The sequence below is a fragment of the Danio aesculapii genome, chromosome 5 (assembly GCF_903798145.1).
Source record: "Danio aesculapii chromosome 5, fDanAes4.1, whole genome shotgun sequence".
NCBI classification, from domain to species: Eukaryota; Metazoa; Chordata; class Actinopteri; order Cypriniformes; family Danionidae; genus Danio; species Danio aesculapii.
In genome coordinates, this window is record NC_079439.1 from 30163676 (window position 1) to 30189719 (window position 26044).

General features: G+C 39.4%; 1 protein-coding gene across 1 annotated transcript; it reads right to left on the reverse strand.

Moving 5' to 3' along the window:
* Window positions 1-202: 202 nt before the first annotated feature.
* On the reverse strand, window positions 203-17181 carry npdc1b (neural proliferation, differentiation and control, 1b). Its single transcript, XM_056457874.1, has 8 exons — window positions 17039-17181; window positions 7336-7428; window positions 6812-7021; window positions 6665-6731; window positions 5690-5774; window positions 5506-5582; window positions 4561-4660; window positions 203-3209 (listed from the first exon to the last, which is right to left on the reverse strand). Exons 1-8 carry the CDS (start codon window positions 17085-17087, stop codon window positions 3132-3134), a joined length of 759 nt encoding a protein of 252 aa, XP_056313849.1. The 5' UTR covers window positions 17088-17181; the 3' UTR covers window positions 203-3131.
* Between the last annotated feature and the right edge of the window lie 8863 nt (window positions 17182-26044).

Consider the following 26044-nt stretch of genomic DNA (forward strand, 5'->3'; position numbering starts at 1 on the left):
ATACATTTTGGTATATATATGGCCAACAGCCATCTATCAAGTTTGTTTTTTGGCCCTTTATAGGAAAAAGTTTGGGCACCCCTGATTTAAAAGGTTGTGAGAAATACATTTATTTTAAGAAATAAAGTTACAAAAGCCACTGGGGCTTAAGGATAAAATATAAAAAAAACAAAAAAAACACTTAAACAGTGTTATATATTTATGTACTTACATTATTCCAAATGTATCCCAAAAAATATTCAAATCCAGGGAAGATAGAAATTTTAACCAGTGACCAAACACTGTGATATTGTTCCGCCATGTTAATGACGGGATCCTCAATTTATGGTTTGGTTTTACATAATAAACCAAAATAATAACATAATAAACAGTTTGCATATCTGGAAACACCAAATTCTCTTAAATATGTTGTGTGTTTTATTGGACTTCATATAGAAGCATTATAACAGAACCTTAACATATATTTCTCTCATCAACAATTACTTCAGTGTGTCTTTTCACGTCAACGCCTTTCAGCCTTACTCTGCTTCATACTAGCATGATAATAAGGTGTGAATACTTTAGCTGATCCATGAACATGATTTCTGCTGGAGTCCCATAGGATGTAATGAAGACGACAACTCCAATGATTACACACTCAGTAGCTTTGTGTCCATCAACCTATTTTTTATGTGCATTTTGATGGAAACGTCAAGATGTGTGTAAATTTAAGAAATGTGCATTAAAAAATGTATGATCAAATCTGAGTAGGATTATTCGATAAGAAAAGATGCACATAAACTATGATGGAAACACTTTTACAGAACAAATTCCAGTATGTGCTTTAAAAAAAGGTTGTGATTTTGTTCATGTGATGATAAAAATGTGTGTGAATGGACAAACCAGCAGTTGATACTTTTTACTGTTGATATTTGGCGCCAGATAATCAGGAAGTGATGATTTTGTTCTCTTTGACTCATTGGATGGAAACGCTGCTTTATTCGCACAACTTTTATGCGATAATCCAGCTTTGCGCATACATTTAATTTACATTTTTGAATGGAAACATAGCAAGTGATGGCATCATTAGACCAGGTCTTTGTTTGTTGTGAATATTCACCCTCTAGCATCAACAATGACATATTATGCCTTTAAAGGTATATATCATTACCTAAACTGAGCTTGATAGAACCTAAGAAGTAAATAGTGCCAGTTTTTATACATATATCTGAGAGTGAAGGAAGGCCCAGTGGTATATGCTCATGTAAGCAATGATATACGAGGTACATCTTGAGTCATTATAGTTGCCAGATCCCTTTATGAAATATAAACCCAAATGCTTTATATTAAAAATGAAGATGGACAATACGAAATTATCAGAGCCTACACCTGTTTATTTTATAATGCTATGAACTGGACTGCTTAAGTTCAAAGATGCATAATAAGCCTTGCTTATAATATGTAATAAGCAGGGCTGCACCAGTCAGTACCTGGATGGGAGACCACATGGAAAAAACTACATGTATGTTGCTGCCGGAAGTGGTGTTAGTGAGGCCAGCAGGGGGCACTCCCTGCGGTCTGTGTGGGTCCTAACGCCCTAGTATAGTGAAGGGGACTCTATACTATCAGTGAGCACCGTCTTTCAGATGAGACGTTAAACCGAGGTTCTGACTTTCTGTGGTCATTAAAAATCCCAGTATCCTAACTATCCCCATGTCATAATTGGCTTCATCACTCTCCTCTTCAACAATCACCTGGTGTGTGGTGTGCTGTCTGGCGCAATATGGCTGCCGTCGCATCATCCAGGTGGATGCTGCACACTGGTGGTGGATGAGGAGATTCCCCCAAATGTGTAAAGCGCTTTGAGTGTCCAGAAAATCGCTATATAAATGTAAGGAATTATTATTATTATTAATATCTGGAGTTGGGAACACTTCACTTCTGCAAAGCAGCCTTTAAAATCAAACTCCTTCATCGACGATGGTTTTGTTCAAATCAACAACTACAAGAAGTGTTTGTTGTATACTTTGGTCAAAAATAATCAATACCAAAATAATTGATCCCTTAGACCTGCTATGGTTACACAGAACAATAATTTAGGGGATCCACTCCCATATTTAAATGTGGGATATTTAATTGTCACTTATAAATCTTTACAGTGTGTACATGGCCATTGATTAATAGATAGATTTGCTCATGAAAATGAGCCAAACGAAACTAAATGTGACCACACCATAATTCTGGAAAACAGCTCTTTTTTATGCAGGGTTTGCTAATAAAATTCCAGTTTTATATGAGTTTTGGTTCCATAAACGAAACAGGAATGCACACTGACTCTCTTCATTATCACACAGCTTCAAATCATGCATAGTAGGACCATTCTGATTATACAGAGGCTACATAATACCATTTAGGGTTAATCTTGTGAGCACAAATATAAAAAAATATTCAAATCACCATTGGTATTTTAAAAAATACAGTCACAGACGAATCTGGTAGAAGAAAACTTAAATATGCTAACCGTACAACTTACTCCTCCTCCTCATCATCTTCCTACTGTAATATGACTAATGTTTGCAGGCAAGATATGTTCAAACTATTGATTCTATAAATAATTTTCCTTTTCCATTGCACAGTATTCACAATATACTACAGAAGACGTCCTAACAGAACCTGATAATGAATGAGTCTTGAGCTGCTGTCAAGAACAGATCATCCAGACGTCCAGTCCTTTACGTACATCGCGAACATTACTATCGAACAGGTCCAGAAGAGAAACACGAACTGTGCATGATTATACAGGATGGGTGCAACTCTTAAATCCATGCAATGTTTTTACACATCTGCAGTTAAACTGAAAGCTACTACAGCGCAGCGTCCTGGTCCACAGAGGCTGGTTTTCAGAAAGGATGCTTGTGTACGTGTGAATCGATATTTTAAGCGAATTATTTCTGTCAGGGTTTGCAAAGCATCGTTTCAGCTCGTGGATTAAAGCTGTAACACCTCTGGCATCTAGTATTTAACAGCATTTAAAAAAACAAAACTCTCAAATGTCCATACGAACCATGATGCAAGTGCATGAGGAAAAGCACCCCATTGTGAATTCATGCGGGTTTTGTGCGTGAAGTGATGCGTCCTCTGAGTATTCGGGTTTAGTTGTAACTTCTTTGCAGGTGAAGATGAAAGGTGGAGTCATCGAAGAGTGGATTCTTCACTTCCATTTCCCCCGTCTGCAAAGAGAACGAAACAATTAAACACCACAGCCCTATGGGTAACACTGTAGGACTGCGGGTGGCATATAATATCATTGATTACACCTGCAGAAGTCGTGATTTATCACAGCAATAGGCGAGATCGCGCTCATGCATGAATACAGATAAAACTTGTTTCCACCTGATTTTAAATCTGTCTTTTGTGATTGCATGTTCTTTGAGACTCATTGACAGTGTTGCCAGATTGGGCGGTTTTCAATGACTAGGGCCTGACAGAATCTGCAGACATTTTTTGCTATTTCTGTGGAGAATTTCGTAAAAAATCTGTGGATTTATGCGGAATGATTTTAGGAGTATCATAACTGTATTGTACATAAATCATGTGAACATTTTAATGTTACTATTATTATATCATAATAATATTAGTGAAATTAATCTAAATAAATATAATAATTGAATAAATCTAAATTTAACTAAATTAAATACATAGATTCAATCATGGGCTAAAAATCTGTGGATTTCTGCGCGCGCAGATTCCGTGTGGGCCTACCCATGACATAGGCAGGTAGAGAAATTTTGGGTCCCTGGTTCGAGCCTCGGCTGGGTCAGTTGGCGTTTCTGTGTGGAGTTTGCATGTTCTCCCTGCGTTCGCGTGGGATTCCCTCACAGTCCAAAGACATGAGGTACAGTTGAATTGGGTAGGCTAAATTGTCCGTAGTGTATGTGTGTGAATAAGTGTGTGTGGATGTTTCCCAGAGATGGGATGCGGGGGGAAAGGGCATCCGCTGCGTAAAAAAAAACTTGCTGGACAAGTTGGCGGTTCATTCTGCTGTGGCAACCCCAGATTAATAAAGGCACTAAACCGAAAGAAAATGAATGAATGAAATGCCGCGCCCCAAGCACCAGACACCCCTAGCAACACCCCCCCCTACCCCCCCCCCCCCCCCCCCCCCCCCCCCCCCCCCCCCCCCCCCCCCCCCCCGTCCCTATTGTCTCCCTATTGAACTCCGCCCTCCACTGACTCCGTTGCACATCTCATCTCTCCCTGTAACTTACACTCCCCATAATCATTGCATTACACTGCACATACCCATTTGTAAATGTAATAATCCACTACATATAAACATTTAGAAATGTATGGTATTTGGAAATGCAGAATTGCTGAAATAAGAGTCTGCAGAAACTTTGCATGAAATTTAAATCAAGCGAGAGTCAAAAAGCAATCTGATCCAGTGTGTTTTTGACTATAAGCTCAAGACCTTTTACACCACTTTTACAACTGTATTTAGCATCACCCACCTGATTGACAAAAACACATATTAATACTAGGTATAAACGGGGCCTCGGTATAATAAAGTATTGCTCTTACTGGGGCAAGTCCAGGGCATTCATACACAGTGAAGTCTCCATCTTCATTCTCCTCATCTGAAGTGGCTCCTGAATCAGGAATCTTAGAATCACTCCGTTGTCTGCAATACAATATGTGTGTTTTTTGTTTTGTTATTGTTATTATTGGTTCGAAAATACAATTTAACATGAAAAATTAATCTGAATGAATGAAATGTATTTAAACATATATTAAAAATGTTTTAATGTTTTTTGCAGCAAGCAGTTTTGTCAGGAGTGCTGTAAGAGAATTGGAGAATAGTGGACCTTTTCTTTTATCAGTTGAGTTTGTTACCATTCAGACACATCGTCTATATCCGTGCTGCTGTGTTCACCTATGTTTATAATCCTCCGGCAGGGTTAATGGTTGGAAAAGACAGAGCAAGAGACCTGCTGCACTGCTATCCACTGTGTCTGCATTCAGACCCGGATATTGAGGAGGAGAGAAGTCCTCCTCATTTATAGTGTTTATTTAAACACAATTATCATTATAACAATAGAACAAATTGTGGTTATGTGTATATAAAGTTATGAATAACAAACGTGGCAGGGCATTCAATTACTTACTGTTTATTTCTTTGCAATTTAACTTTGAAAACTATAAAATAAGGGTCTCCTCACGGTTTGTGTCTCATGTCCACGCCCATCTCAGAGCTTTTTTTTTAATTCAGAGGTAGACTTGAACCAAAAGAGGGGGGTTTCATGACCCTTTAAAGCTACATGTTCTATGTCATTTTTTCGAAAGAATGTAGGGAATGTAGGGTTTATAATGAGCACACATGTATTAAATGAAATAAAATCTTATTTAATATACTCTAATTATCCTATTGAGACAGAAACGTATGCTGACGACTGGTGGGAAATGTATTATATTCAGTAAATGAGTTGGAAAGAAGTTTGTTTTTACTGTTGTTTGCAGATTACTCACTTGAGCGACATCATTTGCTGCTTTTGAAGCTGAAAGTGGTACATCTGGGCACTCTGGGCAAGTTTTTTATCTCCACTCTAATAATAGAGTAACAGAATATCATTAATAAAATGTTAATATTATTATTAAATATACATGTCTGGATGTCGCTTTGCTTTGTATGTCATGTGCATGCTTTACTCACCATACCACTATCATAAGAATTAGGACCTATCAACCCAAAAGCAGGATAATCAACTTTCTGGGCCAGACGACATCCTCTCTGCATCCTGGCAAAAAAAAAATGACATGTCATCAGTATCATTTGTGTCTATTTGTTCAAGCAGGCATTTGATCAAATCCAATTTTTAAAGATTATTCTTAAAAAACAAACATGCTTATTTCTGGCTTCTGATCCTTGTATTTTTGAAGTGTTATTTGAAATCATTTACACAGTAAAAGTTTGTTTGTTTTTTAAGTGTCTTATATTCACCAAGACTATATTTATTACTTTACTACTCATTAAACAGAAACTGAGGAAAAAATAAACAGGGTACTTAATAATTCAGGGGCAAATAATTCTGAATTCAACTGTATTTATGTGTATATATATATATATATATATATATATATATATATATATATATATATATATATATATATATATATATATATACAATGAAAAGTAACGAGTAACTATTTACTTGAGTAATTTTTTCATCAGATACTTTTTTACACTTACTCAAGTAACTTTTAAGATTGTTACTTTTACTTTTACTAGAGTAAAAATTTCCGCAAGTACATGTACTTTTACTTGAGCATAGATTTTGTATACTCTACCCACCTCTGTTTATATAATAAATTTCATTTGCTTATATCCATTTTATTTTTTATTTGATATTTCATCTGAAGGCTCATTGCTGCTCGCACTTACTACAGTATATGGTTGCACTGGTTGCTTACTATATATTTTAAACCTTTACTCAGCCCTAAAAGGTAACATTTAACATATAACCTTATAGAAAAACATTTATTTTTATCATTGAAAACATTTCTCCTGCTTATATTCTTACAAATCTCATATTTTCAGGATTTGTTAATTGGATGAATGAATGATCTAATATAATTTTTTGACTTCAAAATTAGTGTACGGTATATGATATGATATGTGAAATCTCACCTGACCCAACAGACTCCAGTCAAAACCATAGCCACGGAGCCCACCATAAGAAACACACCTAAAAATACTGAAAGAGCAAAAGTAATGAGAGTCAATGTAAAGAAAAAGACTTCATTGACAAATACTCAAACATCTTCTGTAACTCACTGATGAAGGAGTGGTCCTCAGAGGGGTACGGGATGATGAAGGGGGCGCTGTGCACAGCAGAGATGAACGGGGTGTTTGAGGTCGGGCTGGTGGTACTAATCAGGCCTCTGGTCGGAGACTGGTTGGATGTAGCAGCGGTTGGAGAAGCTTTATAATGACTGCTCGACCCTGAATCGTTCTCAAGGGTTTCAGGAGCAGCTGGAGATGGGGCTAAAGAACATAAAAACAATAAAAAAGAGAGAGAGACTGTCAGTTTGAACTAGAAATACTGAATTTGTTATGTTTATGGAAGATATGTTGAATGCCATTTATCAGAGCTCTTGAAAAGAACTCTACATGAAGCTATCTTCTGGTTTTAACCTGGGATAAAGTGTTATTTAAAGTCATGTTTACAGTCAGTCACAGTAGCAGCATGTACTGCATGTGTTCCAAAGAAGAAATAATTCATGCAGGTTTGAAACAGAATAAGAGTGACAGAAATGTGGAGTAATTTTCTTCAGTGGTAAAATCTGAATGTGTGTTACCTGAGTGCTTCATCTCTGATTCTCTGTGTTTGCTGATGATGGAGGACAGTATGTCTATCTCTTCATCCAGCTCTGGGAGATGGTTGACTTTGGCTGCTTAGAGAAGAAAGAGAGAAACATGAGAGTTGCAAATTAAAGGGAAGAGATTGAATTTTGTAGTTACATGTTAAATGTTTCTCTTATGTTAAGGAAGGCTGTATGTTTGATCAAACATATATCAAACACAAAAATACAGTGAAACATTATTATTAGTTAAAATATCTGCAGTGCTTCCCACAGGTTTGAAATATACTTGCAGTGGTAGCTGGATTGAAACGTGGATTTTCAATAGGTTAAAGTAAAAAAAAAGACTTGATATAAATAAAAAAATATCCACTATTTCTCTTTTATGCTAAAGAGCAATGTGCACCCACTGACAGGTAAAAACTGCTTCTCTCTATCGCTTATTAAATTTCAGGTTGCTTTATTAGCATGACACTTCAGTATTTTAGATGTATAAAAATTGTAACATATTGACATCATCAAATTAATAAAATATACAGAAAATGAGAAATAAATGACAGAAAAAAGGAATAAAAACAGTCAATATCTCTGAAAATTATAATTACACATGGGAATAAAACCCATTTCTAATGGTTTACAAATATTCTGCAGTCAATTTAGATGTAATTTCATCCTCTCCAAGAATTTAGTAAAGTTGCTTAGATTAAAGAATGAATTATGTAATGTCTCTCGCTCTCGCTGCTGTGCGCATAAAATTAACCACAGCTTAGAAAAGCAAAATCCCGGACATTGTAGTAGATTTAGAAACCCTGGACAGACGCAAAAGGCGCGGGTCTCTGTGGGTCTGCAGAGCATGTGAGACAGACTGTCTGTGGGAGTGTTGTGGGAGTGTTGTCTAGGGTTGGGTCGATAGATGATGCCATTGTCCACCGCCAATGGCAGATAGACATCACAATGCTGAGCCGGCATCATGATTGTCCGCCCATTCGCAGCAGCAACCCGCCCACAAAAAATACACACTTAGGCTTCGTTTACACTAACATGTCTTAGTTTTAAAATGGCATTTTAAAACGAAAATGATCCACGTCCACACAGGCATTTCATCTAGCATTTCTATAAATAAGAAAACCATCCACTTTATACCACTGAAAACACACATCACGTGACCACACACACACACACACACACACACACACACACACACACACACACACACACACACACACACACACACACACACTCTGGCATGTGCTGCAGCATATGCGCACGTCTGAGCTCCAGGCAGTCAGCGGGTGTAGTCCTCGATGCAGCCCGTAGCTTGATGACGTAGTTGACCAAGTCCGCTACGTAGTTGACGATCGCCTACATCTTCCCCTACCCTAAACCTAACTGTCACAGTAGCATGGGCGCTACTTTAGTGGACTGTACAAGGTCCACTACAAAGTTGACAATCACCTACACCTCCCCCTACCCTAAACCCAACCATCACAGTAGCATGGGTGCTACCATAGTGGGCGGTACAAGGTCCATCATGTAGTTGACAATTGCCTACACCTCCCCCTACCCTAAACCCAACCATCACAGTAACATGAGCATTACCTTAGTGGGCGGTACAAGGTCCGCTACTCAGTTGATGATCACCTACGTCATCAAGCTGCGGGCTGCAGCGAGGACATCTTGAGCGGGTGCATTGAGCATAAAACATCAGAGAGCAGTACACGTTGGACAGTTTATTAAGGATGTACCGTAGGATCGCGTCTCACTATAGTTGTTAAATGTGAAATTTAATTAATCTTGTCTCTATCTAACGAATATTCGGTCTTCAGTCCATCAGGTAAAGTGTCACAGCATCAGTACACTGCTTCAATCTTTCGCTTTCACGTTTGTACCTAGTAATTTTAGCGAAAACCTCAGATACTGTTGGTTGGTTCCTGTTGGTTGTGCACCTTTTTTTTACCAACTAAGGTTGTTTATGCCATTATAACGACACAGATCACTCTGCCTATTCGTGTCAGAGTGCTGTGGAAAAAAATGATTGACAGATAGTAACTTCTCTTTATTTATTTATGATTTAGTGATGAGTAAAACAAAGGCCATGCGGGTCAGGTAGGCTACAAATAATAATTAGTTATGAATTGAATAATTATTCATAAATAATTAATTCACCGCCACCTATGACGACAATGCATGCCATCGCGATGTTTCCCATTAGACATCTTATGATGCCAAATTGGCCAATATCGCCTAACCCTAGTGCAGTATGAAATGAGTAAAGGAGAGAAGAATTTCCACTACGTAATCGCTTGCAGATGTTTGTTTATATAATGAGCGGATACAAAAAAAAGTGTAAAAGGATGTTAATTATAGTAAAAAAAATGTGTCACTAAATATAGCCTCCCTGCCACACATCACAATGTGTGGGAACACTGTGATTATCTATATATATACATTTTTAATATATCTCAAAAAGCAGACTTTTACATCACTTATTTCTGCAATCTTTCCGAAGTAATTATGAAACGTAAATTTGGTGCGAAAGACACGTAAAAATGTACACTATAAACTAAATTAAAGCTAAATTTAAGTTTTTAATTAAAAAATATTATAAAATGAAAACAAAATATACTTTATAGACCATTTTGAGGGATGTAAACAAAAACAATGGTCCCAGCGTATTTCCTGTTTTACATTTTTAATTTCTATAGCTTCTGAGAATGCAAAAAGAGCCACATATTAATAAATAAATGTTATGAGAACTGCTTTAACATTAAGTTATGATTGAATTGCCTCTTGTTACATTTAAGAAATAGTTTGATAACTAGCAGGAAATATTCATGGGCCAATGACATGACCACACTGAAATGGTCTAGAACAATAAACAGATCAATACGTTAGTATAAATAATCTAATAATATTAATAATGACATGAACACAAAATGCATGCTGAAGTGTTTAAGACCTTTTGTAACACTTTAGTCTAAGCACTGCAGAAACTGTGCGTGCATTTATGCATGTGTATGTGTTGCAGTGTGTACGTAGAAATGTTCAGTGGGTTTGTAGTGTGCTGCTGCTCTGTGTATGTGGGCAGTGGAGCGTACAGACGGGCAGAGAGAGATTAGAGGAGGAGCTCAACAGATTTATGAATGAAACCCGTCACCACTGCAACCACTGCAAAAGTGCCGAGAGCAAGAACAAGGAGAGAGAGAAAGCAAGAGAGAGAGAGAGAGAGAGAGATTGTGTACGTGCGTGCCAAACAGACAGAGATGCTTCAGCTATTCAACTATCAAAGTTCTATTTTTAACTGTGCGCGCTAAAATTATTTACTGTCAGATCATTTATTTTCCACTCCAAATAACACACAGAGAGAGGATTACATTTTTAAGGGACACATATTTGTTTAGCGACCTTGAAATTTCATTAAAATCTGGACTAGGTAATCTGTGCTTTAATTTGCACGTTTTATTTTTGTATACTTGCATAATGATATATATACGCAAATAATAATATATAAGCTATAAGGAAACATATTTAAAAAACTAAAAGATTTTTCTTCAAGTGTGGATGTTTCACTCATAATCAATCACTTTCTTTTTGCGGAAATCCTTTGCATTTTATGTTTTAAGTACACAGTGAGTCATAAAATGAACAAATTAAACATAACTGAAAAATTATGTCATTAAAGAGTGATTTAAAAGCAATTTAGTCATCTTAAATACACTGTGGCTCATTTACTAAACGTATTTGTGTGTATAATGTTTTGGATGTTTTCACATAGGACTAATGAATCATCAATAATTGATTCCTAATAAGTCTTATTTACTAATAATTGCACACAAGTGGTCTTACTAATGTTAGAAGGTTCTGCCAAATGTGTGCTATGCCTCACTATAATGCTGTTGAGTCCAGGCTACTGACGCAGCTCTGACCCACAGTTTGGGATTTGCATAATGCTTGCCCCAGTCATCTCCATATAAGGGCTTCCTGCTCAACCTCTCTTGCATGGGCATTCGTCATTCTCTAAACATTCCTGCACTCTTGCCTGAGATCAACTGTGGTAAAAGCTTTTGAGTAAAGTCAAGTGTCTGTAAATCAAATGAAACACAAATATGCTTTTTAAAAAGAAATGGTCTTTACAGCACCAATCCTAGATCAAGCTGTAATACACACTATTAATATTCAGATTTGAATCATTTTAAATGACTTGAAATTACACAAAGTCAGTGATCATGCTATATTTTATTTATATATACATTTCAAAATCTGTTTCATTACAATTTTTTTAGAGTCTTTTAATATGTTATCAGTTGATTTTTGTTTTAAAAATCCCTCACATGATTTGTTTGTAAATAAAATATTGTTTCACTGAATAACATTTAGTAGCTGCCATTTGTAGGTCAAGGAACAAATGTATGATTAACATGGGTATGATTTTCTTTTAAACAAGACACATACAGTAATAAACAGGACATGAACTAATTTATGTGGAAAAATTTCAGGTATACTACTTTTTTTGTTTAATTGTTGAAAATAAATCTATAGGCTATAATCCCCTGATAAATAAGGGACTAAACCAAAGGAAAATTAATTAAACAATCTATACAATAATATACAGACATATCTACAAACCTGTTTTACCTGCCATTTGTACATTACATATTGTATGTATGAAAGTTTGCTTTTTATTAGGTACACCTGTCCAACTGCTCGTTAACGCAAATTTCTAATCAGCCAATCACATGGCAGCAACTCAATGCATTTAGGCATCTATATTTGGTCAAGACGATCTGCTGAAGTTCAAACCGAGCATCAGAATGGAGAAGAAAGGTGACTTTGAACATGCCATGGTTGTTGGTGCCAGAGGGGCTGGTCTGAGTATTTCAGAATCTGCTGATCTACTGGGATTTTCACGCACAGCCATCTCTAGGGTTTACAGAGAATGGTCCGAAAAAGAGAAAATATCCAGTGAGGGGCAGTTCTGTGGGCGTAAATGCCTTGTTGGTGCCAGACGTCAGAGGAGAATGGCCAGACTGGTTTGAGCTGATAGAACGGCAACAGTAACTCAAATAAGCACTCGTTACAACCGAGGTATGCAGAAGAGCATCGCTAAACGCACAACACGTCCAACCTTGAGGCGGATGGGCTACAGCAGCAGAAAACCAGACTGGGTGCGACTCCTGTCATCTATGAGCAGGAAACTTAGGCTACAATTCGCACACAGGCTCAGCAAAATTGGACAATAGAAGATTGAAAAAACGTTGCCTGGTCAGATGAGTCTTGATTTCTGCTGCCACATTCGGATGGTAGGGTCAGAATTTGGCACCAACAACATGAAGGCATGGATCCATCCTGCTTTGTATCAACGGTTCAGGCTGCTGGTGGTGGTGTAATGGTGTGGGAAATATTTTCTTGGCACACTTTGGGCCCATTAGTACCATTGAGCATCGTCGCATGTCCATCCCCTTAATGACCACAGTGTACCCATCTTCTGATGTCTACTTCCAGTAGGATAATGCGCCATGTCATAAAGCATGAATCATTTCAGACTGGTTTCTTGAACAAGACAATGAGTTCACTGTACTCAAATGACCTACACAGTCATCAGATCTCAATCCAATAGAGCACCTTTGGAATGTAGCGGAACAGGAGATTTGCATTATGAATGTACAGCCGACGAATCTGCAGCAACTGCGTAATCCTATCATGTCAATATGGACCAAAATCTCTGAGGAATATTTCCAGTAGCTTGTTAAATCTCTGCCTCGAAAGATTAAGGCAGTTCTGAAGGCAAAAGGGGGTCCATTCCGGTACTAGTAAGGTATACCTAATAAAGTGGCTGGTGAGCGTATATACATATATATGTTCTATCCGAATCAAAATACAGAAAACTAAATTTGAAAATGATGCCAAATGTTTAAAGTTTAATTTAGTTCAAGATGCAGCAAACTAAATAAGCTACTATAAACACACATATGTTCATCTTTACCTCAGTCTATTATGATTTTTTTTTTTCATTATGTTTTTACATTAACATAAAATGAGCAGCTGTGTCAGTCATGACAGAGTAGAATCATGTGAAAAATGTGTGAGGCCTCGAAGGTCTTGTAAATAAAAAAGAAGTAAAAAAAAATAAATTGTGAGAAGAAAAGGGCACTGTTCATTCTCCAGCCTGTTGAATGCTATTGATCAGATGTCGACAACAGCACTGGCTTCTTAAGGCAGAGCTGGAAAATTACCAATCAATAAATCTCAAGGCTCTAGTCAAAAAGAACAGTTTTTTTTAGCTAAGAACTGCAAGCCGTAATCTAAAATGAAACGCTTGAGGATATTTACATCTAAGGGCTGCTTGCAGGTATACGGCTCAAGTTAAGTGGGTTTTCGCCGGTGTAAGTCAATCGCTAGCACTGCAGTGTAGAAAGAGAGTGGCTGAATTATTTCATTAGCCCTCCCTCCTGTTGCATCTGCAGCAGTGTGTGGGTGGAAGACGAGAGGGCTGTAAAGTGTGAGAGGTCCTTCACTGCAGTTCAATGCGTATATACTGAAGGCTAATGAGGGGGAACCCTAACAATGCTTACACTTGAAGGACATTTTGAAATTATACATATCAGATCAACGTCAACAGGAAGTTGTATTCAGTGCAGATACAGAGACAATTGGCAATACAAAAGGTAACGTATCTTGTGCAGTAGTGTATGACCAAAGAAAAGACAGCATAATGGTTTATATTACTATGGTACTAAATAAAAAGACCAAATCAACAATTTACTGAAGCACTGGATGAAAACCGGTCTTTATCCACCAAGGGTTAAATTTTCTGGGGGAGGGGGGTTACTTTTATGTGATAAGACCATAAAATACTCAATGTCAATACTTGGTCGTATTAATGAGGCAAATGCAGATTTAAAAACCGTAAAGGGTTTATTTTTATTTGTATATATTACAGAATTACTACAAAACAGTATGTTTTTGATAATGTAATGAAACAGACAGGGAGTGCTTTCTCTTTTTTTGAGTGCTTTTCTGTCTTGTCCACATGACTAACGAATGTGTGACGTTTTCTAAATATTGCCTCAAATTAATGAGAAATGTATTTTTGCGATATTTGCATAAAGCCTGACATGTACATTTATAAATGTTCTATGCTTCAATCACAATTCCCATTTTGATTTCTAATGGATTACTTCGTTGCATGTAAATTGTAGCTGTAGACATGGTTTTCTATGAGCAATTCTAAGTCCAGCTGTGCTATAGAGCGCCTCTAGTTTCATTGTTACATTATATTTGTTTTAAGTCATTGTTGGCACAACTTTTCCCTGAGCTGGTACTATAGATTGTGTATTGTGCATCTTTTAGCAAAATGTGTGATGCCACTCGATCTTTGGCTTGATTGACGTCTGTTTGCTTAAGAGTTATAAGAATATAGATCGTAAACAGTGTCCTAATACTAACAATAGAGTTACGGTTAGGGCAGGGCAATTAATCGAAAAGTAATCAAAATCGACCTTCAGAACCTATAACTTCTGCATCGAACATATGGGCATGGTCTGGCGCAGCCTTCGCACGGTCCCATACCCACACACCTCTCAAAAAATGTAACTATACACGTTGCACGTTTGCACTACATTGACGATGATTGGAAGCTGCACCAGAAAAGCATTGAGATGGTATATTTTTCATGACAATAAAATTATTATTTACATTAAAATATTTGTTTACAGAAGATGCAAGAAATGCACTGTTTAAAATATTATTTACAGGATATACAAGAGTTATTTTATTTAGAATTTATTTATTTATTAGTTTCCACTTTTAATATGAAAAACATAATAATTAATTTTGTTTCCAAAAGTGCAAGTTATTTTTTCTTCACTTTTTTATAAGAAAAAGAGAGTTTGTTTTAGGCAATCTGAGTTTTCATTTTAATTGTTCAACACTGAAGTAAATAATCATAAATAGTAGATAGTGTGTGTTTCCTTTAATTATTTTCAGATCAAATAGTGCACCTTTCATTCAGAAATCTCTCACTTGTATTATGTGAACATATTTACTGTACAAAACTTTTCAGTGAACTATGAGGGCAAAATAAATAAATAAATAAACAAAATAATCGCTGATTAATCCTAATCAAGTTAAAATGTTCAATTAATCAAGATTTTCATTTTAGGCCAAATCGCCCAGCCCTAGTTAGGTTTAATTATCCTAACCTTAATACTCTACTAATAATTGTTACTTGACAAGCAGCTGCAAAGGTACATTCAAACAAGAGTTTATTCAATTTTTTTTTTGGGGGGGGTTAAATCACTTCTAATGGCTAATGTGCATTCTTGACAACTTCTTGCCTGACCTCTGACTTGATGAATCATAGCAGAAGCTCCGGTAAAAGTAAACAAACAAAGATAATTAAATACTGGTAACTAATTGAAAGTGGAAAACAAAGTTGAAATGTCAGGCAATTTCACTGTAAGGGAAAAAGAGCTTATTTTTTATGCACATGCGTATTTGTTTGAATCTAAGTGCATAATCATCATCATGCTTTAAATGTTGAGGTCAGTGATTTGAGTTTATAATGTAAAAATTATAAGTTTTATAATAAACACATAAATCCAAGTCAGAAGACATCAGTTTACCCCATTACACAGCATGGAAGAGCCAGGATAAAATTTGAAACCATGTTCAGACTGTGTTCATCTGAAAGATGAAAGTCATAGACAGCGAGGACGGCTTGTTGGGCAGTGATTAAATTGTAAATAGATCATTTCCAAAACAAAACCAGGAAATAAAAGTTACCGTGACCGACGTCCGCCACACAATTTCAGTTTTCCCGGAACATGATGTCATTAAGCAGTGATAGCGCAAAAAAAGAGCATCAAATTTCTGTAATTACTTTGTGCAATATAACGTTATGGGTCAACAATGGGTAAAAAACAAACAAACATGTAGCTACAAACATAAATCGTATGAAATATCAATATCCAGTTCACTAACACCACTGAGATTCAGTTCACTATTATGTGCCAAGTGAAAATGAGTCACTTAGTCTAATCTTTAAGAAGAGCCCATAGTAAGCTCTTCCGTTATGTTTTCTGGCTGACTTGAGATCCCTTTGCTTCTGTCTTATTTGATCAGGCTCAATATCAGATTTACTCGTGGTTTTAAAAAATATATGCTTGATTGCCTCTGGTATTTTGAAAAACAAAACAAATATTATTTAGGTAGGTCACTATGCCATTATTTATTTTTGTTGCTCACTGCGCGTGAAACAATAATCATGACCCTAATGAGAGTGATTGTAAACGTACGAAAATTGATTGTTTGAAAGTGACTACCTTTATGTTTGTGCACGCGCACACAATCCACACAGTTTTGCTTGCTGTTTTTCACTCGGACTCATTCAAATTCTCTTTCTCTCTCACACACACAAGCAGGTACTAACCAAGCAAAAGTTAATGCCGGATCAATTAAAATAAATACCAGAACACCACGAATATCTGACAATTCCCGGAACAGGATCTGAGCACTGCTTGAGGCTAAGTAAATTATAGGGTAATCTTCATTTTTTTTTGGTGAACTATTGTTTTAAAACTAAAAGTTGAACCTGCAAGCTATATTAGATGTCTGTGGGGATGCAAAACATGGCTAAAGTGAACCGTCTTTCCTTAAAATGGACTTTGGCAGGTCTCAGTGTGAAGTTAACACTACTCACCAGGATGATTTCGTCTCCTGAGCACACACTTTCCTCGTTTGTTCTCCATGAATGGGTCTAGACATGGGCCGCAATGTGAAGAGCCGGGCTGGCAGAAGTGCCGTCTCTCTCTGGCACAATCCAGGCTCCGAGGACAATGCCCTACAACTAAGAAAGAAAATAAACTTAATGCATGACCTATTCCATTTTCTATTCTTAAATAAATGACTAACATTTTTCTAGTTGCCATGGTGACTTGATTCCTGACATACAGGGCCATTTAAGTACATTATATATGACTTTTGTAAGGGACTTCAGGAATCTGCAAATACAAATGAACTAACAAATGAATGAATGAACGAATAAATGAATAATTTCCTCCAAAAACTATATATAAAGATGGCAGTGTATTTAAAATAAAAACAAAAAAATGCTGGCTTTGTGAGAATTTGGGATGTCCTGGGATGAGCATCAGCGTGAGTGATCTTCACGTATTAGGCACAACTTTGTTTAGCTTCTGCTTATGCGACAAGAACACGGCAGGCTATTTGTCACCCAGAATAATTACATAAACAGCTAACAGTAATCAGGAAGCTAATGTAAGCCTAGTGCATTGTGTCTTGTTATTGTTGTGATGGAAATCTCAGGAACGTCAGCACAGCAATAAAAGCAGCAGTGTTGTTGTGTGGGCATTAAGCTGAGGGCAGAACTGGGGCAGCAGGTCGAAGAGCAGAGAAGATCCAACACCCACAAGTTTCAAATTATATCTAAGAACAACAAAGTAATCGTGTGTCTCCCACTGATTGTCAGCAGGGATTCATGCTGAACAAATGTTCATCATAACAGCAAGTGATAGCATCCCTCGAAACAACAATGTTGGTTAGTCTGTAGGAGAGCTTGTAGAAGTAAACACAACTCAGCTACTAAGTTTTTTTTTTGGTACACAACAAAAAAAACATGAGTACTAATATATTACTTATATCATTAATTATATACATAATAGTGCTGGGCACAAATTAATTGCAAAATGGAGGTGGTTGGGGGGGTAACAAAATTGTTTAGCATACTTTGTTTCTATGTATGTGTGTCAATCTCATATATTCATTAATTCATTCATTTTCTTTTCGGCTTAGCCCCTTTATTAACCTGGGGTCACCACAGTGGAATGAACCGCCAATCTCATATATTATGTTTAAAAAATATTATTTTGGATGCGATTATATCACAATTAATCTTTGCACATTCCCAATATATAAACAATAACTATTTATTTTCATCTATTTTTAAATCTAACATTGGAAAGTACAAAGGGATATAGCAGGAATAAGCAGATACCTCCCAAAAATTGAACTGAGAATCTAAAACGTATTAAATCTACATGATTTAATCAACAATCATTAATATAAAATTAGGGCTGCACAATATATTGCGAAATTACCGTTATCGTGATAATAGTATATGCAACATAAGTATCACAGGCATGTTTGATAAATTACATTCAATTTATGCATTGGTTGTTTATCTAAATTTGACCAATCAGATGGGGCCTTACTATCCTAGTCACCACCTCCTTAATACTTGCTGTTTTGCTATTGGCTGGAGTGGACCAAAGTAGAACCCAGAGCTGAAAATTAATACTAATGATGGGAATCAAGAGAGAGGAAAATGACAAAAGCCAGAGTCAGATTATCTGCTTTTCATTAATAGTGTTTTAAAGACAAAATGTTTGCTGCTTTATACCGTTTAGAATTAGAATTAATTAGCAAAACCTCTAGAAAAATGTTATTGTAATGTGAAGTGGGATGCTGACAACAGAGGTGCGGATCTAAATGCAGGGTTTATTAGCAGGATGGTCAGGCAAGCAATGGTCAGCACAGAGGCAAACATACAGCGATGTATACAGCGAATCCAGAGACGTGGTCTAAACACAAGCAAATAGTCAGTACAGACAGTTAACAGGCAACGTAAACAAAACAAAACAACAAAGCAAAGGTCTAACACAGAAAGGTAAGGCAAGGAATCCGCGTCATAATCTTCACAAACAGTATACAAGAGGTGTGTTTGCGCTGTATTTAAAGTACATCTAATGAGTCTTTAAGCAGCTCCCAGCTGTGTGAGTGTAACCAATCATGATCCGGAACAGGTGTGTGTGTGTGGCGCATGACTGGAACTTGTAGTCCATATACAAGCGAATTTGTAGTCCTTTAGTGATCTGCGTGTTTACCAGCGATCTGCACAACAGCATCCCATAACGCATATTATAAAATATCCACAGAATGTGATATATATTAATGAACTGGCATTACAGATTTCACTGATGTGTGATGAGAAGTGCATTGAGAAAGCAGATAAACACCAGACATGATCAGTCACACTGAAGTCTATGGAAAACATAATGTGGTGCACATACTAATTGCGCACAGGCATATCAATTAAAAGAAAAGTAATAAAAACATATGGCATATTTATGTTTCATACATTGAACTGGCAGTTTAAAAAACAAATTTACAACAGATTGCATGCACACTCTTTTACACTGCATACACAGACAGTTACAGACTCATTATCTTTTATAATACATTAGGAGCAGATGTGTTTGCATTATATTAAAATCTGATAAAGATTATCTTATGTTTTATGCACATCACTGTGTGATGATGCAATTGAAATATTATCAGAAAAAAATCTGAGAAAGCATCTTTATGATAAGACCAATTTATTTTGACCAAAGTCTTTCATTACAGTGCTCCAATAATTAAGATAAATTTCCAAATTCATAAACAGTATATTTCCGTCAATTTTTTTAATTATAATCACTTTTTGTCATTTTAAATTAATTTATATTTTATATACAGTGGTAATTGAGGACACCCCATTTTGAATATGAACATTTTTATCAATTTTGCAGTGAATATGGGTCATACTGTATATTTTGTTGCATTTGAACGAAACAGATTTATTACACAGATTTTTTTTAAAATAATATATTAGTCACCAAACGTCTTTAAAAATGTTACGATAATACATTTAAAATCCATGCAAAATATTGGGAAAAAATACAAACTACAAAATTTCAACAAAATTTTACAGATTTTTTTGTTTCACTTGAATTTTACTCTTGTAACATTTTTTATTGGATATTTTTCCCAAACTTAAATTTAGGTGTGCTAATTTTAAGGTGTGCTAATTTATTTTGTTAGATTAGCTCCAGATTTGGCTTCAGGTGTTATGAAGCGGACAGGAGACAGAGGTAAGGAAACGTTAGGGTGTTTATTAAATGACAACAAGGAGCACATGAAGGATAGCCAGGAGGATCAGGAATGATGTTGGGGTCTTTTCCTCCGTGGCTGGGTAACAGGAATACACGAGGATGGACAGCACACACCAGATACAGCTGACAGAGGATGACACAGACTTGGAAGGACTGGAAGACAGGACGATTCGGGAGGACCAGGAAGACTAGGAGGAATACAAAGAGAACAGGTAAGTAAATCGTTTGTTTTAGCTGAGGATGACTACGCTGAGTGGTCGCTCAGTTGTCCGCTTTCGTCGAGACGAGCCCGGACAATGAGCGACTGGAGTGCTGTGCTTTTATCTGGTGCTCGTGAATGTGATGCAGCTGTGTGCTCATTAGAAGTCAGGTGATGGTGATCTTCGTGAGTGGGGGTCGTGAGAGCCTGACCAATCCATGACAGTACCCCCCTCCCCAGGGCCCGCTCCTGAGGGCCGACACCTCCGACGCCGTGGTGGTCTCCCTCTGCCTCTAGGCGCTGGGAACTCAGGGTGGCTCTCATGAAACTCCACCATGAGACTAGGATCGAGAATATCAGCTCTGGGAACCCATGTCCTTTCTTCGGGGCCGTACCCTTCCCAGTCCACCAGGTACTCCAACTGGCCACCACGACGTCGGGAACGCAAGATCTCCTTCACTGCGTAGACGGCTCCTTCTTCTAGGAGCAGTGGAGGAGGGGGTTCCTCTTCGTGGTCAGGCTCTGTGGAGGGAAGAACAGGATCGTGATAGGGTTTCAGGAGTGATACGTGGAATGTAGGGTGAATACGGTAGTGAGAGGGTAATTGTAGTTTGTAGGTGACGGGGTTAACCTGTTCCACGATGGTGAAGGGACCAACAAATCGGGGACTTAACTTGCGAGAGGGCAGTCGCATGCGTATGTCCCGGGTGGATAGCCACACCTTTGTCCGGGTGTGTATCTGGGTTCTTCAGACCTTCTCCTATCGGCGGTTACCTTGCTTCGACGGACTGCCCTCTGCAGATGTTGATGAGCCTCGTCCCAGACTCTCTCGCTCTCCCGGAACCAGTGATCCACTGCGGGGACATCAGATGGTTCGCCATCCCAGGGAAAGAGCGGTGGTTGGAAGCCCAGGACGCACTGGAATGGCGTGAGTCCGGTGGAGGGTTGCCGCAGTGAATTTTGGGCATATTCTGCCCAGCCCAAATACTGGCTCCAGGAGTTCTGGTGACCACTGCAGAAGGTCCTCAGGAACCGTCCCACCTCCTGAATCTTCCTCTCTGTCTGCCCGTTGGTTTGGGGATGATATCCAGAAGAGAGGCTGACGGCCACACCTAGGAGCTTGAAGAAGGCTTTCCATAGACGTGAGATGAACTGTGGACCTCTGTCCGACACAATATCTTCTGGAATACCAAATGACCTGAAGACTTGATTAAAGATATTGTCGGCAGTTTCAAAGGCTGTGGGAAGACCTTTCAGAGGGATTAGTTTGACAAACTTTGAGAATCTATCTACTATGACTAGAATACAGGTATTACCTTCTGACGAAGGGAGGTCAGTGATAAAGTCCACTCCTAGGTGTGACCAGGGACGGTTCGGAATCGGCAAGGGATGGAGCTTTCCAGCGGGTAGATGACGTGGGCTCTTGGATTGGGCACAGTCCTTACAGCCCTGAACATATTGCCTCACATCCCTTGCCATGTTTGGCCACCAGAATCGTTGGGATACTAGCGAGAGAGTATTGTTGATCCCTGGATGTCCAGTGCCTAGCGAGGTATGTAAGGAGTGGATCAGATCTACCCGGTGTTCAGGTGGTATGAACTGCCGATGAGGAGGGCATCCCGGCGGAGCAGGGGCTTCCGGAGTGGCAACGACTGGAGGAGCGTTCCAGGTGATCGGACAAATGGAGATGTGTTCGGGAAGAATCTTCGTTGGGAGTTCTTCATGATCGTGATGCTCGTGTAAACGAGAGAGAGCGTCTGCTCTTAGATTCTTGGGTCCTGGACGATAGGAAATGGAGAAATCAAAACGTGAGAAGAAAAGTGACCATCTGGCTTGACGTGGACATAGTCTCTTGGCCTCTTTGATGTATTGGAGGTTTTTGTGATCTGTGATCACCTGGAACGGATGTTTGGCTCCCTCCAACCAGTGACGCCACTCCTCCAAGGCTAGCTTGATTGCTAGAAGCTCCCTGTCTCCTATGCTGTAATTCTGCTCCGCCGGGCTCAACTTCCGAGAGAAATAGGCACAGGGATGCAGTCGGGGCGGTGTATCATGATGTTGAGATAATACTGCCCCGACGCCGGTGGTGGATGCGTCCACTTCCACCACGAAAGGAAGATTTGGGTCAGGATGAGTCAGGAGTGGGGCCCTTGTGAACTCCTTCTTAAGAAGGCGGAAGGCTGCGGCTGCTTCTTTGGTCCACTCCAGTCCTTTGGGTTTACCCTTGAGGAGATTAGTGAGAGGTGATGTAATCCTGCTGTAGTCCTTGATAAACCGTCTATAAAAGTTAGCAAACCCAAGAAACCTCTGGAGCTCCTTAATGGAAGTGGGTTCTGACCAGGATAGAACAGCCTCAATTTTCTTCCCATCCATACGTATACCGGTTTGGTCAATGATGTATCCCAAGAAATGAATCGACTTCTGGTGGAATGAGCATTTCTCCGCTTTGAGGTAGAGGTGATGTTCTCTCAATGTGTGTAGGACCTCCGCAACGTGTTGGCGATGTTCGGCCTCACTCCGGGAGTAAATGAGGATGTCATCTATGTACACTATTACACAGTGGTGAAGAAACTCCCGGAGGACTTCATGAATGAAGTTTTGGAATACGGAGGGGGCGTTGACCAGACCGTAAGGCATGACCTCATATTCATAGTGGCCAGTAGGGGTCACGAATGCTGTCTTCCATTGGTCCCCCTCACGTATTCTTATCAGATTATACGCGCTGCGGAGGTCCAATTTAGTGAAGACTTTAGCTTCTCGGAGCTGTTCCAAAGCGGCTGGTACCAGAGGAAGGGGATATCGGTATTTTACTGTACCGTTATTTAGGACCCTGTAGTCGATGCATGGACGCAGCCCTCCGTCCTTCTTGGCCACAAAGAAGAAGCTTGAGGCGGCTGGTGATTTTGAGTGACGTATGTACCCCTGACTCAGAGCTTCCCTTATGTAATCTTCCATTGCCTGATTCTCTGGAAGCGAGAGCGGGTAGATCCTACCTCTTGGCAACTGGGCATCTGGAACTAGGTCGATCGCGCAGTCCCATGGCCGATGCGGCGGTAGCTGGGAAGCTCTCTTGGGGCAGAAGACATCATGAAAGGAGCTGTACTCCTTAGGAATGTGGATAGACTGCTTCTCAGGAGGGCTCTCGACCGATGTTGCAAACAAAGAAATGGGGTTCCGACCTTGAAGAGGGAGATTTGGAAAACAGGCAGGTGTACATCCAGATCCCCATTTCTTTATCTCTCCTGTGCCCCAAGAGATGATGGGATCGTGCTTCACCAGCCACGGGCGCCCTAGAATGATGTCCATATTTGCACCCTCCAGAACCAGAAATTGAATCCTCTCTTGATGTAACAACCCCACTTGAAGAAGGATGTCTTCGCATTGTCGATGGATACGGGTCGAAGATCGAGTGCACTGGGTTATCGGTTGTATCTGGTATATATGCGAGGACGCCTCAGTACGGAGGTGGAGTTGACGACAGAGGGATTGGGAGATGAAGTTCCCTGCTGACCCGGAGTCGATGAGGGCTGTGACAAGGAGAGAAATAGAGGCAGTAGTTATTTGTACGGTGGTAGTAAGTGGTTTACATTGTTCAATATTCGTACTGAATACACTCACTGAAGTCCGAATGGGACGAAGGGGACACTCCATACGGGTGTGTCCACTGACACCGCAGTATAGACACAGACCCCGGGTCAGCCTCCTCTGTCGTTCCGCTGATGTCAGTCTTCCAGACTCTATTATCATGGGTTCTGGTTCTGGAGAGGCTGTTGACTCAGGCGATTGGAGGAGTGCAGACGAGGGGGTGATGGTGTCCTGTTGATAGGAACGGAGACGATCGGAACATCGGAGAGAATGTTGGATGAATCTCTCCAGACCCATTGTATCATCTAATGTGGCCAGTTGGATTCGGAGAGTGGGTTCCAAGCCGAGCCGGTACGTGGTCAACAACGATCTCTCATTCCATCCACTTGCAGCTGCTAGAGTGCGAAACCGGAGAGCATATTCCTGTGTAGATAGAGTACCTTGCTTTAGATGATACAGCTGCTCTCCAGCGGCTACTTCCCCATCAGAACGTCCAAACACCTCTTTGAAATACTCCGTGAAGGTAGTGATGGAATTCATGACCGGCCCGGCTTGGTTCCAGATCGTCTCAGCCCATTTAAGTGCAGGTCCAGAGAGTAGAGATACGATGTAGGCGATCTTCGACTTATCTGTGGGATATAGAGAAGGTTGCATTTCGAATATGAGGGAACATTGTAACAGAAAACCATTGCACTCCCCCGCTCCGCCTGAGTAGGGCGCTGGTCGGGCCATGGGACTGGAAGGAAGGGCCGAAGAAGAAACTGTGGAGGCGGAAGTGCTCGGTGCTGGTGGTGCGTTGGAAAGTGGAGCTGGTGGCTGTAGAATCCGCTTCAACTGGTCCACCAGCTCTTGAAGGTGATCGGGGGTGCTCATGTTGTCGTCGTTAATGGTCCGGGCTTCTGTTATGAAGCGGACAGGAGACAGAGGTAAGGAAACGTTAGGGTGTTTATTAAATGACAACAAGGAGCACATGAAGGATAGCCAGGAGGATCAGGAATGATGTTGGGGTCTTTTCCTCCGTGGCTGGGTAACAGGAATACACGAGGATGGACAGCACACACCAGATACAGCTGACAGAGGATGACACAGACTTGGAAGGACTGGAAGACAGGACGATTCGGGAGGACCAGGAAGACTAGGAGGAATACAAAGAGAACAGGTAAGTAAATCGTTTGTTTTAGCTGAGGATGACTACGCTGAGTGGTCGCTCAGTTGTCCGCTTTCGTCGAGACGAGCCCGGACAATGAGCGACTGGAGTGCTGTGCTTTTATCTGGTGCTCGTGAATGTGATGCAGCTGTGTGCTCATTAGAAGTCAGGTGATGGTGATCTTCGTGAGTGGGGGTCGTGAGAGCCTGACCAATCCATGACATCAGGACTGACTAATCTAATGTACACTATATGGTTATCAGCTGTTAGATATGGGCCAGTAGGGGGCTTCTGCACCTATTGGTAGGCTCAGAAGGCTGTTACCATCCATCCACATGGTTAATCAGCTATACGAATAGAGAAGACTCCAGATTCAGATCTGTTTTTACATTACTGTGACGGTCAGGTTTAGGGTTGGGGTAGTAGTAGAAGTTAATAAAATGGGAAATTTAATAAATGATAAAAATTATTCTTGTTAACTTCCGGCAGCAGATGGATGATAACAGCCTTCTGAGCCTACTAGAAGGCACAGAAGGCCCCTACTGGCCCATATCTATCAGCTGATAACCACTGATAACGCCCATTCAATTGAGTGATAACATTCAAATCGGCTGAAAGCTTCCAATAGAAAATATTAATTTGCACGAGAGATTTGTGAAGGGTGTACTCATATACAGTATGTTGAGCACTGTATATCTATATATTTATATGTTTATCAAATTGCAAAAGCTTATTTATTTTATTAGGTTTATATGGTGTTTTCTGATATGCTATTATGTTCTTTCTGGGTGTGTCACGGTTCTGTCAGGGGAAAAAAACTCAGGA

Bases quoted from the DNA above. Each gene is read 5' to 3' on its own strand.
- npdc1b (XM_056457874.1), bottom strand. From the start codon at position 17,087: ATGGAGAACAAACGAGGAAAGTGTGTGCTCAGGAGACGAAATCATCCT. The intron at 4,661-5,505 runs GTGAGTAATCTG...ATTGTATTGCAG, and splicing joins CAGCAAATGATGTCGCTCAA to ACAACGGAGTGATTCTAAGA. The intron at 3,210-4,560 runs GTAAGAGCAATA...TTCTCTTTGCAG, and splicing joins AATGCCCTGGACTTGCCCCA to ACGGGGGAAATGGAAGTGAA.